The 16,442-nt window shown below is 40.5% G+C and overlaps 1 protein-coding gene across 1 annotated transcript in view; it reads right to left on the reverse strand.

The window, feature by feature from the left end:
- The window catches only part of SLC22A4 (solute carrier family 22 member 4), a 59,859-nt gene that overhangs the window by 25,874 nt on the left and 17,543 nt on the right, over nt 1–16,442 (reverse strand). The window contains exons 2-4 of the mRNA XM_077924515.1: nt 8,369–8,472; nt 5,862–6,016; nt 90–261 (exon numbers count right to left, since the gene is read on the reverse strand). Of these exons, the coding sequence (XP_077780641.1) occupies nt 90–261; nt 5,862–6,016; nt 8,369–8,472 (431 nt within the window). The remainder of the gene's footprint in view (nt 1–89; nt 262–5,861; nt 6,017–8,368; nt 8,473–16,442) is intronic.

The raw sequence follows: 16,442 nt of genomic DNA on the forward strand, positions 1-16,442 counted from the left end.
AGCTGGTTATATAACAATGCAAGTTGAAGGCTATCAGCTACAGATGACACATTTCTGAAGCTGAACGCCTTTCAAACATTAAGACTCACCACCACAGTGGAACGCAGCAAACCCCAGGTACAGTAAGAGCCAGTAGCAGCATCCGCCATTCTCTGATGAAGTAAGCAAATAGTGGCAGCAACATGTAGCCAATTGCAAAAAATATGCAAACTCCTAATGTAGAGAATATAATACGAACTGATTTGCCAAGAATTTCTGTGCCTGTTCAAAACAAGGAGTGTGGGTTAGCATCTTAACTCTCTCCCCCCTCTTTTAAAAAAAGTTACTCGAAATATTCTATTGCATTTTGAAAAATGAATACAGTCTTTAAAATGGAGCCATTTGTCCTAGAACATTTCAAGAGAAGTATGGCCCAAAATTAAGCTATGCTTGTAACTATGGTTTAATGTGTAAGATAGGATATAATGCTGGGGGAGGGGGAAGAAATGGGAGGGGATTATCAAACACAGCTATAACATTATTAAGAATCTGTTTCAACCTCTATTAAAAAATATCAGAATTGCCTTTGCTAGGTTTGACCAAGGTTCAGATAATCCATTATTATGTTCCCAACACCAGCAAATCATATCTCTCTAGACACTCACAAGTAGAGCACGAAAATAAGAGTCATTCCATTTGTAACCATAGCTTAGATCCAGAGATGTCTTGTGCAAGCGAAAAAGCAATTCTGCTTGAGAAAAGCAGCCCTCCCATATTCCTCCAATTTTCGCAGCCTACAGCAGTGCATTGTAGCCCAGCCCATTCGGCTCCAGAGGGGCTGCTGACCTCCAGGAGAAGATTTTGCAGGGACCCAGATGGCTTTTTTGGTGGGGAGTCAGGATGTCAGGATAGCCCTGTCATACAAGCAGAGTCCCCAATTGATCCTATCTCAACCCAACAACTAGTATTCTAACAAAAATGACTAGATGTTTGCCTTGCTGTGAGTGCTGAAGACCGCTCCCTGCAAGGCCCTTTCCACCTGGCCTTGGGGGCAGGGCCAGCCAGACTCATCCTGTTGAATTTCAGAGACTTCTGGGAGGCCAGAGGGACACTGCCCTGTTGTGAGTGCTGAAGAGCCCAGGCTCACTGGAACAAACTCTGGGGTTGGGGCAAATGTTAAAAAATGCTTTTAAATGCTTTAAATAAGAAAAATAATCCTAATTTTAAAAATAGAAAATAAGGGCTATAATAGCCAAATTTATAATGAGATTTAAGTACTACTTTGGTTCACTCTGAAGAATAATAAAAACACCTGCCACATTCCCCAGTAACCATCTGTAACAGAAAGCTTTGAAGAAGGGTGAAACTTCCTGGTGCCAGTGATTCTGTGAAGACTATGGGGGCTAATGAATTATTTCTTTGGTGAACCTTCAGTGTCATTAAAAATACACATATCATTTAGGTAGTCCTTTAAAATATTCCAAGTCCTTCACATACATTGGCCTAAACCAGGGGAAAAGATGGGATATGAATAAATTCATCATCATTATCATCACTCCAAGTATACATTCATGAAACTGTTAGGGCCGTGGAGTTCTTAGTGCCCCCAATGCAGGCAGAAATGTGTCCATCTGTGGAGAGGGGAAGCAGGGCAGGTAACTAAGGGCAGCCCCCTCCACAATTCTCTCTCCTCTTGAACAGTTGATCGGAACAATCACACATTTAAAACTGGGTTTTCTAAGTGCAGTCCTAGCAGCTGCATCAAAAGAGGGAAACCAAGCACAAGGCACCTGAGGGATTATCTCAGTAATTCCCTCAACAAGCAAAGGAAGGAAGGTCCATATTATTATTGTAATGAAAGTGCATATTACTATTATTCCCATATTGGGGACTGGGAAAATACTATTGTGTAAAACTCCCTAGTGAGTTTGCAGCTGAGGCAAGATTTGAATTAGGGACTTCACACACTTAGCCACTATGCTACATCATCTCTTACAGTACAATTGCCATTGATACTCATAAAACTGTACCATTATGCATTTCCTTCTCTAAGATGAAGTCACATTACTATTTTGTATTAGGCCCTTTTCCAGTTTAGCATCCAGCAAGTTCAAAAATCAAGACGGCCAAACCTAGGGAATCTAATTATTGTTTAACCTTTAAATTCCCGTTTCATAGGTATCTCATCACAATAGGCCACCCCATGACTGAAAGAAGGCCATTGTGTAAACCCAGTCAGAAATCTTGTAAGATTTGAGTGATGAACCAACTGGTGCAGCAAATTTTATTTTTTCTTCAGTTCTGTGAAGAACTTTTCTCTGAAGCAGTTTATGGAAAATGAAATAATCAAGTATGTTTACTGGTGACAAGATTCTCAACAATGGGTACCTGAGTTTTTGTCATTGAATCCTGCATTTCAGTTCACAATTTCTTATTATGAAGAAGACTGAATTCAGCAAAATCAAGTGGAAGGTTCAGATGGATTTTTTGGGAGGTGGGGCGGGTCTCTATCTCTCTTTCATCCACCCACCCACTCCTACCCCCTATTTTGCAGTATGCCTTACACATTATGAAACAACTTTGTATGTTCTGGAATGAATTAAGAAAAGAGGCTCCAAAGTTGCATACAAATCATTCTATAAAATATATTACGTGATTCTTAGCTAGTAAATGTATTTGTTTGATTTCTGTACATATTTGAGTTCTCCCTTTTCTCTTCATTTCCTGCACTTGTGGCCTCCTTAAACACATTTTAAAAACACAAGTTTGTAATGCTGGAATTGTGTGGAATCGTTTCATAAATTATATTGCTTCATTGCTGAATGCCCCTGCAGAAAATAAAAAGAGGAAGATACTTTCGGGAATTTGTTCTGTCTTAGTTGGAGCATGCTCAAAAAGGTTTTCAAGAGCTGTGCTACCAGAAATATACATCAGGTCATTTTCAAGTAGACTCTGGCAACTTGAATAATTCTTGAAAATTGCTTGAAAGAACAGTGCAGTCAGTACAACATTTGTTGTGGAAGGAATGTGCACACAAGGGTTATGGGTGCTCTTTTTGACCACCTTCTTAATTAAGATAGTGTGGCAATATTCCTTTATATACCACCAGGGTGAAGGAGAAAGTATTAGTACACTTTATTTCCTGGCCCTCAGTACTGCTATTGCAGTAGGAAAAGAGAACATCTTGCCTTAAGAATGCTCTCTTTTTATTTCCAAGAGGAAATTTATATTAATTCTCCTTATGAAACTTTGTTTAAAGTGTCATTAAAGGTTATAAATCTAACCATTCTTGGAAGTCAGATGATGCTTAGAAAATTAATATGTGGCAATACAGTTTTGCCAACATGGAGGGGTGATAAAGAAATTGTAGTACTAAAGTTTATGAGCCAGCCTGATAATGTGGGTATGTTTGACCAAGGTAAAACAGGGTGGAATTCTCTGTCTTCCTCTGAACACTAAGGAATGACACACTCACACAAACTTGGGATTCATGCTGGGGATCAAACCCATGGAGATGACAACACATAATAGAAACCTGGGGCAAAAACATGATGTGCTTCAAACAATTTTGGGCAGTGATTTGGGGGGGGGGGGTGAGGTGTTGGTACTCAATAGCCTGATAAAGGATTAGTAGGGCAACAAAAGAAGTGCCTTTTAAAAAACAATTACATACATATACAAGTGAAGTTGCTTGCTTGTGTGTGAACACAGTGTTAAGGCACAGAGGGTACATGAGCCTAGGAAAGGTTTTGAAAATAAATCAAACTGTGCAGTATGATTATTAGATTGAAAAAAGTGCCCCATAGTACAAAAAATTCAACAGTTCCTCCAAAAGAGAAAATCATTGCTCCAGTTTATTGAAATGAGCATGTGTGAACTCAAAGCATGTCCAAATGAAGTGATTCCAGTAGTTAGTGGATGTAACTTTCCACAACTGCATGACTCCCTGCCTATTCCCCCACTCCTGTCCCCTGTATAATCCTGCTTCAGTGTTTGGGATTTGTGGCTACAGCCTTTGAGATTTCTCCAGCAAAGGGTACCAAATGAGGAAGGAAAATCTGTACGAGTACGGAATATGTCGGTTAACAGAATTGCATTGTTATTCAGTCTACGCTGCTTGAGAGACAATGAAAATGAGAGACATCTTAAGCATATTTTACTTAAATGCACAAAGACATGAGGCATGGACAAAGTGGGTTTAATTTTTTTAAAAAACCCAACCCACAGGTATAAAATTTTCCATTTTATAAAAACAAAGCATGGCAATGCAGTTCAGCATTCCCATTCTGTCAGCTGTGGTCGACAGGATGGTGCAGGCGGGGGTGGGGTGCACACCTGACTTCCCAACACAAAGCATTACTGCCACTTACCAAGGGGGGAGGGGCAAGGCGCTGGGAGCTCTGCATGGTGTGGCACAGTGCCCACATGGTGCTGAGCATCCTGCACCTCCCTCTTCCTCTTCTTGGTCAGCAGCAGCAATGCTTGGCGTTGGGACACCAGGAATGCATCACTGTCCTGCCTGAGAAACCCTGCTAACCCCGGCTGCCTTTGGCCCAGCTTGGTCCAGTACAAGAAAAATAATGCATGGCAGTTCAAGGAAACACAATTTTGCCTCAACAAATAGAAACGTAATTTTTAAAATGGAAAGAGTCGCTTTCTACATGTTAAAATGCATGATACAATAACATTCTGACCCTATATCCATCACAAGAGGCTTCAAGCACCTCAAAACAAAGCTGAACATTTTCTGGGGGGTGGGGAAAGATTAAAATATCCCATCCTAATAAAAACTATAATAATACAGGAGAAGTTTAAATAAGTGTCAATGAAACTACAGTATAATCAAATTTACAGAAACTTAGTAATGTTTGAAATGGGAAAGACAAGCACCTATATGTAAACAGCTCTGGTGTGGTAAAGGTAAAGGTAAAGGTACCCCTGCCCGTTTGGGCCAGTCTTGCCAGACTCTAGGGTTGTGCGCCCATCTCACTCAAGAGGCCGGGGGCCAGCGCTGTCCGGAGACACTTCCGGGTCACGTGGCCAGCGTGACAAGCTGCATCTGGCGAGCCAGAGCCGCACACGGAAACACCGTTTACCTTCCCGCTAATGTGGTAGCCACTTTCAAATGGCACTATATGGAGGTTGCCTCTACTAAGTAAACCATTTACTTGAGGGTTACCTCCTTTGTGCCCCCTTTTCTTCCAACCACCATTTAGATTATAGATTATAAAGGATTTTGGAGCATAAGCTATTTTTGTTTACTTATTTTACCCTGTGAATCATTGTATACAGTGATGGCATGACACAAATAAATCAAATAATAATAATAATACCAGCAGCGTGGAACACCTAAAATAATCTGAATGAGATAATTATCTGATGAGATTATCTGATGAGATAATCAGATTTTTTTTAAAAAATACAATTTTTGACAAATTTTGCAGATGCATACCACTCTAGTCTCCATAGGAATGTAACATTTTTGAAATGCCCATTCAACTCATTGTTCATCCACATTTTGGGGGATGGAAGAGTTTTTGAATTGTTCTCTGCTCATTTCTCACCAAATTACTGGGAAACTTAAATATCTAAAAATAATTTCCATGCCATTGCTGAAATTGCAATTGGCCAAAGAAAGAAATATCTTCATCATCTCATCTAGTTTGGCCCTGAGAACCAGACCTAAATTCCTGACCTACAGAGCAGAATAGATTATGGCAAATTTATCTATATCAATTTTGCGAAATGTTTCTAAAAGAAGTTTACACTCTTAGGCACAGAACTATCAGTTACATAGAATCATTTCTTACTAAGTGAAATTAGTATGCATACTCAAACTACCATGCTAATAGGACATTTCAATGGAGTGGAAATAGTCTTACCTAATATGAAGGCCACAACGTAGTTTGAAATCTGTCCCATGCCAACTAGAACAAAAAGAACTGTGAACATTTCCCAGCTGGTTGAGAAGATCTGCAGGAAGCTGAAACCTGTCTGCACAGCCATAGTTGCAAATAGAATAGACTTTCTGCCAAACCTTTTGAGGAAAAGAACAAAAAACAAACAAGCAAGACCGTAAATGAATCCACAATATTGTTATTGCCGCGTTCTAGAGAAAGCAAAGAAACCTAGCAGGTTGATTTAACTTAAGACTCAAGGAGCAGACATTTCTCCTGCAGAGAGGGGCTGGAACGTTGAGTTTGCCTTTTGAAAGTTTAGATATTGGCAATATTCACCCAACATTGCACGACCTGTTCATTATTTTTCACTAGAACACAGACTTGTGACATTTGATGAGCCCCACTTTTCAAAAATGAAAACAGTACCCTAGTACAGAGATGGGCCATAGAGTCAAATGGAATTCCCTGGGCTCCTTTGTCTGGCCATGGGGACTCAACCCAGGCCACACACCTTCCCCAGCCACACCCTTCAATGGTCCTGCTTTATAGAAAGGTTTCCCAAACTTGGCCCTCCCCTCCAGGGAGTTGGACTACAACTCCCACCATCCCTAGCTAGCAGGACCAGTGGTCAAAGATGTTGGGAATTGTAGTCCAAAAACAGCTAGAGGTCCAAATTTGGGAAACCCTACAAGATAGAGTAGGGTATGCGAGTTGTAAAAACTCTACTATTATATGCAAAGGTAAAATTTACATGTTGCCCACTTTTGCTTCTGGTCCTGCCCACCATGGGTGTGCCCCCCCTGGAAGGATGCCAAGGAGTAACCAACAACTCACAAAAATGTGGCAAGCTTTTGAGTTCTCCAGAACTCTGCATCAGGCAAGATGTTATAAAAAGCAGGGATTTAGCAGAATCTTTTTTTTTGGGGGGGGGGGGGAGTACAAAACCCATGGGGTCAGCTTGTAATAATGATGATGATGATGATGATGTAGACTATTCTTTGAACTCAAATTAATAAAGCTTGACTACCACCAATTTGTCCTGTGCATTCTCTAATTGCAAATTAAAATGGCAATTAACTCATTAGGCACATCACACCAAGAGGCAGCACAGCTACAGGTACCTTTGCTTTAAACCATTGAAATTATGTAAATATTGTTGGAAAAAATTCTGGGGTTTTCTGTATTCTGTCTAATCGGAGTGATGCTTAGTAAAGAGAAGCAAGATATAACCAGATAACAAGTATTTTAAGTATCAGCTGATGTCACAATAATTTTACAATTGATGAAGTTAAATAATCTGGATTTGCCTTTCTTAGCAGATGAACACATGGTGGCAGCATGTTGTTATCATTATCTCCTGATGAGAGATGAAAATCTACAGCCATGGAACATCCAGTGGCAAGCACAGGATGAATTTTGCATTATTGATTAGAACATGGTGACATATTTATGCCATGCATGAATTTGTTGGGGGTTTTAATAGAAATGACAGAAAGCAAAGATTGCCTTTGTCCAGCAACACAAGGAGCAAACTACATGCAAATACATGTATTGTACTAACTTTGTTTTTAAATGAAATAGCCTCTGTGGAGTTTCTCTGAAGTTCCAGATGCATTATTTGCCCTTGTAAATGTGCCTCTGGAACCCACCAGGGAACAGTATTGGGGGGGGGGGGAGAGATTAAGCAAACAAAAAAAGTCCAGTAAAACAAGGGTTCAGCACACACTTCCTTTTACTTATGTCCTCAAGATCACAGCCTCTCAAGGCAACATGTCCAGAATATTAGAATTCACAATAATTAATTACTTGCCCTTCTTTCTAAGATCCCAGCGCAGGTTACAACAATTAAAACAGAATATTTGAGGAGTTGAAAACAACTTACAATCACAGAAATAACAATAGCATTTTGCTGCCCAAATTGTAACACTGATTGTGAAAACCTTGCAGCAATGGTTTACCACAATCCTTTTTCTTTTATCTTCATCCTGGCTCGGGTGTATTTTTATTTCCTTTTCCTGTGTTACACTCATACTCACAGTGTCCTTTTACGGAAGTGAAAATTAATCTGAAAGTACTGGCATAAACAGGTTGCATAATATTATTACTATTATTTACTTTTTGTAGGCAAGAATGAATACCCATATACAGCATGGTACACTGGCAGTCTCCGTCTCTTCCTCATATGCATGTGTAAGACTTGTAAAGCGCTTTGAGGTTTTTTACAATCAAGTGGTGTATAAATTTTATTAAATAAATAAATAAGATGTAGCAGTCAAGGAAGTATGTGTCTTTCTTTTTTTACTGAGGCATGCCTAAAAGAGTCTAGAAAGTAAAGGGGAAATTCACACTGAGCATGGCACACTATTTGAAGCCTGCTGCGTAGGTCTAATTTTGGTTCACAGCTGGAATTGAAAACGCCAAACATGATCCTGCTCCCTCAAAGGTGCAGGGCGAAAATCCTAGGGCAGCCAGCTGACTGTGTACTTTACCTGTCTGAGAGCTGTCCTGATACAAAGGATCCAAGCAGCACACCCACAAAGAACAATGATGTAGTTAAGGGGGTTTTCCAGTCATCGTCACACACCAGATTCCACTGCAAGAGAAACACAACAAAGCAAATCCCATGTCATTAAGGCATAAACTTAGCTTAAATTGGTCACTAACTATATGGATTAGCAGTGACTAAGCAAGAAAGAAAACTTAGGGTAGTGGGGAAGCGCTCAGTAAAAATATCAGCTGAATGTGCTCCTGCTGAGAAAAAGCCAAACCCCATGCTAGAGTGTACAGCCTCCCTCTCCCTCTCTCTCTCTCTCACACCCACACACACCTCTGTTGTGTTTGCACCCCCATCCTGACACCAGTTCTGCTGGGTGCCCTTCTTGGCCCTTCTGGCTCTCCGCAGGCAGGCAGGCAAGCAGGCAGATTTGGGACCAGCCGGGCTGCAGCCCGTGTGAGTCTCCTCCCCTCCTCCCCGTGCACACCACTTTATGTGATTTCATTTGTGCATGCAGGGGCCTGGAACGTAGCCCCTGTGTAAGTGGGGGAGCACCTGTATTAGCAATGGAACTGAAAATAAAACTGGGGGTTCTATAATAACACTTATCTGTATCCATCCTCTTTATACCATGCATAATTTTATAAACCAGAGTTGGGGAACAAGTGGCTTTCCGGATGTCACTGTCTTTAGCCATAACTTGTGGTTGGGGTGATGGGAGGTGTAGTCCAACAACATCTGGAAGACCACAAGTTCTGCTTTGTTGTTATAAACCCCTAGCATTTAGATGTATTTTTCTAAACTAAAAAGCCCCAAATGCTTTAGCTTTACCTAATAGTGCTCCAGCTCTCTGCTAAATTTTGATTGCACCTTTTCCAGTTCTACAGTGCCACTTTTGAAAAAGGTTTGACCATACATGTACACAGTATTGCATAAGGGCAGTTATGATATGAACTGTTCCATTTATTATCCCAAATTGGGGAGAGATTCACTAGCTTATATGGCTGTAAAGAAATGATTTTGAAGATGTTCAGAAGCTAACCCTGAGATAGGAGGAGAAGCAAGCTCTGGAACAAATTTATCTAGCTCCTAAGCCGGTATTTCAAAAATTGGGAACTCATCTTCTTCTTAGTCATGGTACACTGCAACAACCTGGAGCAAACAAATCAATCCTATATAGACATAATCACCCAGGAATAAGCCCCACTGAAGTTAATAAGACTGACTTTTGTGTAAACATGTATAGCATTGTGCTATCATCTGATGTTGTGCTTTGCAATGTAATCTTATGCTAGCCTATGAACTCTCAACACACAAGCAAATTCACTGAAATACAGATCTTTTTTGTTTACAAATCTGAAATACTTTTATTACTAACCCCTATACTGTACAGTCGTACCTTGGTTTTTGAACAGCTTAGTTCTCAAATGGTTTAGCTCCCGAACGCCGCAAACCGGGAAGTGACTGTTCCGGTTTGTGAACTATTTTTGGAAGCCGAACATCTGACAGGGCTTCCAATTTGATGCAGGAAGTTCCTGCAGCGAATCAGAAGCTGTGCTTCCTGCAGTTCAGGTGGTACCTTACACCATCAAAACTCTCCAAAATGTATAAAAATATTTCAGACAAATGTTGGCGGTGTGGGGAAACCAAAGGAGATATGTACCATATGTGGTGGACATGCCGAAAAATTAAAGAGTTCTGGAACCTCATCTATGATGAGATGAAAAAGATCTTTAAATTAACATTTGCAAAGAAGCCAGAAGCATTTCTACTTGGAATTTTAGGCAGTGATATCCCAAAAAATATAAGAGATATCTTTTTATATGCAACAGCCGCTGCTCAATTGTTAATTGCATCGAACTGGAAAGGGGGGAAAGTACCAACAGTAATGGAATGGCAGAATAAGTTTAATATGCAGAATTGGCTCAACTGACAGATAGATTAAGGGGAAATACAAAACAATCATTCACGCAAAAATGGGATATGTTCAAGAAATACCTACAAAAATATAACAACGACATAACATCTATGGCAGCATTTGAATGACCCTTGTGTAAATTACGGTAAATACTACTAAGCAAGGAAAAATGGTACGATATGTTATAAGAAAGTACTAGAAACTATAGTAAGAGTAAGGTAAGAAGTACAAGTACAATCAATGTCGTAAATGTAACTTACATCGGGAAATGACAGGAAGTCTGTTTTCATACAATTTAGTTTATTGGATTTTTTACTTTTGTTTATTTTTGTTTAGTCAGAAATTATAAGAAAGGAGCATGTACAAATACAAGTTTAAATCAATATTTAATGGTATAATTATTTAAGGCTGTACATGTACCTAAGATTGTGTATGGATGTAAAATTAATAATAATAATAATAATAATAATAATAATAATAAATGGCTAGGATGGAAGAAGAAGAAGAAGAAGAAGAAGAAGAAGAAGAAGAAGAAGAAGAAGAAGAAGAAGAAGAAGCAGCTGCGCTTTGGTTTCCAAACGTTTTGGAAGTTGAACGGACTTCCAGAATGGAATCCGTTTAACTTCCAAGGTACGGCTGTATATCTGAAAGAAATGAACACTTTATTTCAATGCATTTGTCTCTGTGTACAGAGTTAATAACAGGCATTTGCTGAAGATAAAATCAATACTCTGCAAATGTAGGTCAAATATTCTTCAGTTGAAAGCTGAGAAATGCCGACAGACAGCTCTGCTCCCACAGAGCTTGGATTACAAAACTCATGCTCTGCAACATGCAGACAATTGGCAAACAAACCAGAAGTCAAATCACTTTCAACAGAGCGTAAATTAACCTCTCATTTCTACTGTAAACTATTTAGATCTTTCATCTATTTCCAACTCATCGAGCAACGATTACTGGAAGAAGAGAAGCAGAAGAGAAAGAGATGAGCAGAGAGAGAGAGAGAGAGAGAGAGAGACTATGACTGAAAGGAAATCCAGTCCAGAAACATTATCAGACTTTATTTATATTTATAAATATTATATATATAAATATAAATTACCTAATGGTCAGGGGTCCCTTTACTCTTTAAGATACCCAGCTTTTGGAACGAGAGGGAAATCATAGCAAAAAAAGAAGGAAAAGAAGATATTATCTCACCCACTAGCTTTTACAGTGATGTTGTACAAGCATAAAAGTGTTAACTATAAAGTATTCTGTTTCAATTTGTGCTAAGAGGAAGAGGCATGTTGGGGCATTTTGGTGGGGGGGGGGGTATGATATGGTACCAAGTGTTAAATGTAAAGGTAAAAGACCCCTGACAGTTAAGTCCAGTCGCAAACGACTCTGGGGTTGCGGTGCTCATCTCGCTTTACTGGCCGAGGGAGCCGACGTTTGTCTGTAGATAGTTTTTCCGGGTCATGTGGCCAGCATGACTAAGCCGCTTCTGGCGAAACCAGAGCAGCGCACAGAAACACTGTTTACCTTCCCGCTGGAGCTGTACTTATTTATCTACTTGCACTTTGACGTGCTTTCAAACTGATAGGTTGGCAGGAGCTGGGACTGAGCAACGGGAGCTCACCCCGTCACAGGGATTCGAACCGCCGACCTTCTGATCGGCAAGCCCTAGGCTCTGTGGTTTAGACCACAGCGCCACCCGTGTCCCGTTAGGCAACTGCTATTCCTTAAACAAACTCAGGCTGAGGAGCATGCATTTGCCAGTTAAGTTTTTGTTTTTAGTCCACTTTTTCCTTTGCAAAGTATTTTAAAAAGCCTTCAAAATATAAAGTACGTCACAAAAAATAATCAAAACAAGATTAAAACAAGACTGGGGAAAAGATGAAAACCTGTGGTTCCTTACAAGTCAATGGCCACAGAGTGGAACAGCAGTTCTAACCAACACCATCCTATGAGATCAACATCCCAGGAAAAGGCAGAAAAGCTGCAAAACAATGGCCTCAAATCCAACTTCAGAAGGTATCCCGGAAGGATACTATGGCTGATGGTATCAAAAGCTACTGATACAAGGGTATTCACAGGATTTCTTCTGGGGTGAGGGAAAATAAAACACTAAAGGGGGAAGCAGTAAAGTTTTTCCTCCAAAAGGAGAATAGTGCCTGTACATTTTGTATCGTATTTCAGGTTCTACATACACAAGCTTTCTCTGTTTAAGTCTGGGGATGACTATTCATGGGGGTGCAGAGGGGCCTTGTTGCTTTCCAGTGCCCTGAGAGGTCCAGCAGAATCAAAAGGTTTGCACCTCCCCTCATCCATCTGCCAGAAACAGGCACGCACCAGGGTAACCTATGTAGTTTCTGCACCTAGAGAATTGCAACTGTAAACAATAAGTTAAGGAAATAAGAATGTAATGAAAGGGAATTAAATAATTAGTTGGAGGGTTGCTGAAGAAAGGTAAAAACAAGGATGCAGAAAAGGGGAGGTATGGGGAAGTCCGCGAAGCAAGGTGCATGAAAATAAGATTATGAAATTATACATGTTTATATGTTTGTATGTTTTGTTTTGTTTATTGTTTGCTTTTATTATGTGTTTGGAAAACCAATAAAAATTTATATATATATATATAAAAAATGTAGTTTCTGCACCAAAACTATAGATTTTATCCAATGTTAGTTCTACACATACTAGGTCCATTAATTTCAGTGGGTTTACTCTGAATATAACTTAGTTGGATAGAATCCCATCTGTTTGTCTTATACCCCATGTTTCCCCAATATAGAGCCCAAGGTGGAAGCTAGGTCTGAGTAAGACCGTAAAGCATTCCAAATACTCGGTTTTCCCATTCCAAGTGGAAAACTACGCTTTAGGTAGGTACAACTGTACTTTTAATGGGAAAATACCTGAAGCTGAACCATCACCAGTGTCATGATCCTGCATGTACATGTCTCTGTTCTTTAAGTAGATTGGTTCACATCCTCAGGGTGAACACGCTGAAAATGGTATCCATAACATGACTGGGCAGACCCCTAGAACTGATCAGCTCCAACTCTATACATATTTAAAGCCGTATCTAAACTGGAGTGGGTGTGAAGTGTGCTTTTATAAGACTAATAAAAGCCTTTGCAGATTGAGAGGCAGCAGTGCTATGATGACATGGCAGCTGGCCTCAGGAGGAAGGTTGGATTCTGGCCCCAGTGCTTGACTGATTCTGGGAATCACAAGTGGGGACAGTGCTGCTGCGCTTAGGTCCAGCTTGTGGGCTTCTCATAGGCAACTGTTGGTCACTGTGAGAACAGGATGGTACACTATGGGCCTCTGGCCTGATCCAGCAGCCTCTGGCCAGATCCAGCAGCGTTCTTCCTAGGTTCTCTTTGCTTCCTCAGTACTTTAGTAAAAAAACATTTTTCTTCAGCAAAAAGTGATTCCAGCAGGCCAACACCAATACGCTTTGCTCAGATTTTTGTGGGGCACAAACTGCAACTATGCAGAGTGACATTTCCTTGAAGCAGCGCTTGAACCGCCATCCTCCCCCCTGAGTCACAGCACAGAGGCAGATGTTACTTGTTTGCATTTATTTACCATGCTCCTTTGGAATTTCCTAAAACTTGCCATTCCCATGTGTTTTCTCTCCCCTTTTACGTAATTTAATAGGCGTGCCCCAACCTAGTGAAGAAATAGAATTTTTCTAACTGAACACTAGCTTTCTACTCAAGATTTCTTGGCTTTGAGAATGTCCCTTATCATGCAATATTGGAATTTTGAAAATTAGCCAGGTGGCTGGAAGAGATGCCTACCATTGCCTAAACTGGGCGTGGGGGAGCCTGCAGCACTGTTTCTCATAATTTTTCAAAAGAAGTTCCTTCTCTCCTTCATATTTAGAAAGCATAATGTAATTTACATTATGGTGGGAATGCTTGAGAATGAGGCTTGTAAATGAAAGGTTGTAAAGGACGTCTTTGGGAGAGGTTATAGTTCCAGGTGTGTGGGAGAATGTGGTGCAACTTCTATTTTAGTTATTTTGTTTAATTGCAAATGATGCTGTATATGTGGAATTTTATTGTATTTTTGTATTCAGTTTTTATCTTGAATGTTTATATTTAAGTCGTCTGCCCCGCTAAAAACAGTGTATATGACAGTCTAGTTATTTTAATATTTTGTAATGTTCTATTTCATGCTTTAAGATAGGTTGTAAAATGTTTTGAGATTTTTTTTGAAATACGTATCTGAAAATAAAGGACATTAAACAGCTACAGACGTTTAAAACGAAGAGTATGCTTCTTGGCCATTTTAACTATTCTATTCAGAGCAGAGAAAGCTTCAAGCAAACAACAGTTAACAAAGTAATTGAAGGTGGCATATAATTTCGAAAGCGGGTCAGAAGGATTATCAAGTGAAGTATCTGAAGCAAGCTCATGCTTTAAAACCACAAAGAAAGGTCACTTAACTGCCCACACAGGTTGGGCAATGTCAGATTACAAGTAAGGCACAGTTCTCCTGGCTCAACGCTTTGACCGCAGCTCTATAGCAATATAGTCAGTAAAAGTTAAATGCTACAGTGCTGAAAGACACATGCTAGGCATGACTAAGGTAGATAAAAAGGTGCAGCCTGACAAAACAGAGATAACCAAGTGTTGTAACTGTGTTTCCTGTTGAAGCCCACTCCACACAGCCATCCGTAAACTGCATGTTCTGAAAATGAAGGCCACACATTGCTTTCCACAATATAAAATACAATGTGATTATTTTACAGTTTTTGCTTTTTTGTAGACACAATAATAAGGCTAAAGCTCTGAAGCGTCTCTTGCCTCTGACTCTTGCCTCCTGGCTGGAACAGGTCCCTACAAACCACTGTCCTGCTCTCCTGAGTCAGACTCCAGCCCCCTGCACACTCGCCAGTCCCTGACGTCTGGTATATCACAAACAAAAAACAGTCCGCTTTTCAAATGCTTGCCTTAGGCTTGCATTTTACATACCACAATTAAATAAAAATTAAAATCCATTATACTTCTTAGATGCTATAAGCTGGTATGGAAAATTAACTTAAAGTATACAGGCTTTGGGACGCGGGTGGCGCTGTGGGTAAAAGCCTCAGCGCCTAGGGCTTGCCGATCGAAAGGTCGGCGGTTCGAATCCCCGCGGCGGGGTGCGCTCCCGTTGCTCGGTCCCAGCGCCTGCCAACCTAGCAGTTCGAAAGCACCCCCGGGTGCAAGTAGATAAATAGGGACCGCTTACTGGCGGGAAGGTAAACGGCGTTCCGTGTGCTGTGCTGGCTCGCCAGATGCAGCTTGTCACGCTGGCCACGTGACCCGGAAGTGTCTCCGGACAGCGCTGGCCCCTGGCCTCTTAAGTGAGATGGGCGCACAACCCCAGAGTCTGTCAAGACTGGCCCGTACGGGCAGGGGTACCTTTACCTTTACCTATACAGGCTAAAATGTGCAGCATCTTTAAACAAAACCATCTTATCTTGTTCCTTTATTTTAAAAGTAAAATTAAGCCAAAGGTCATCAGCACATAACAAAGACAAATGGAATGTGAATTGTTTTGCAGTTCAGAAATTTAGCCAATACAGTAGTTAGTCCTGACTCCTGACTAATTTACAGTTTGCTGAATTTTGAGATTTTGACTTGTCTCTTGTAAAACCACACTTCCAACACAACTTTAAAAGGAACTTTAACAATGGGCAGCCCAGTATTATCTGTTCACTTCTGCTGTGGAACAACAGTCCAATAAGGGTGACAAGAGCTATGACCTAGTTTGCCTCTATAAATTTCTCCCTAGAGTTCCCCATAGCCCTGATATGACGCAGCTAAATTTGCTATCTTCACCACCTCTGTTCCCCCCCCCCATTACTTTTATGTTTAAAATCAAGCCAAATTGCCTCTTGCGCAGAATACTTGCACGTGCGTCATATCTGGTCCCCAAAAGCCCAAGAGTTCTGGGAAGTACTGCATTGGCCTCAGGTTAGGTAAGACATTTCCTTCACCAGACACAATTAACATATTTCCAAACCCCGGACAGCTAGTCTGGTATTTCCCACTCTATGTCCTTTGCACTTAAAGGCAAATTATACAGTCCCTCTTGCATTCTACTACCATGTCTTATAGACTTGGGTGAATGAATTGTCTCCCAAGTAATCAAGAAGTTGACTACCCCA

This window comes from Podarcis muralis, chromosome 2 (assembly GCF_964188315.1).
Source record: "Podarcis muralis chromosome 2, rPodMur119.hap1.1, whole genome shotgun sequence".
Taxonomy (NCBI): Eukaryota; Metazoa; Chordata; class Lepidosauria; order Squamata; family Lacertidae; genus Podarcis; species Podarcis muralis.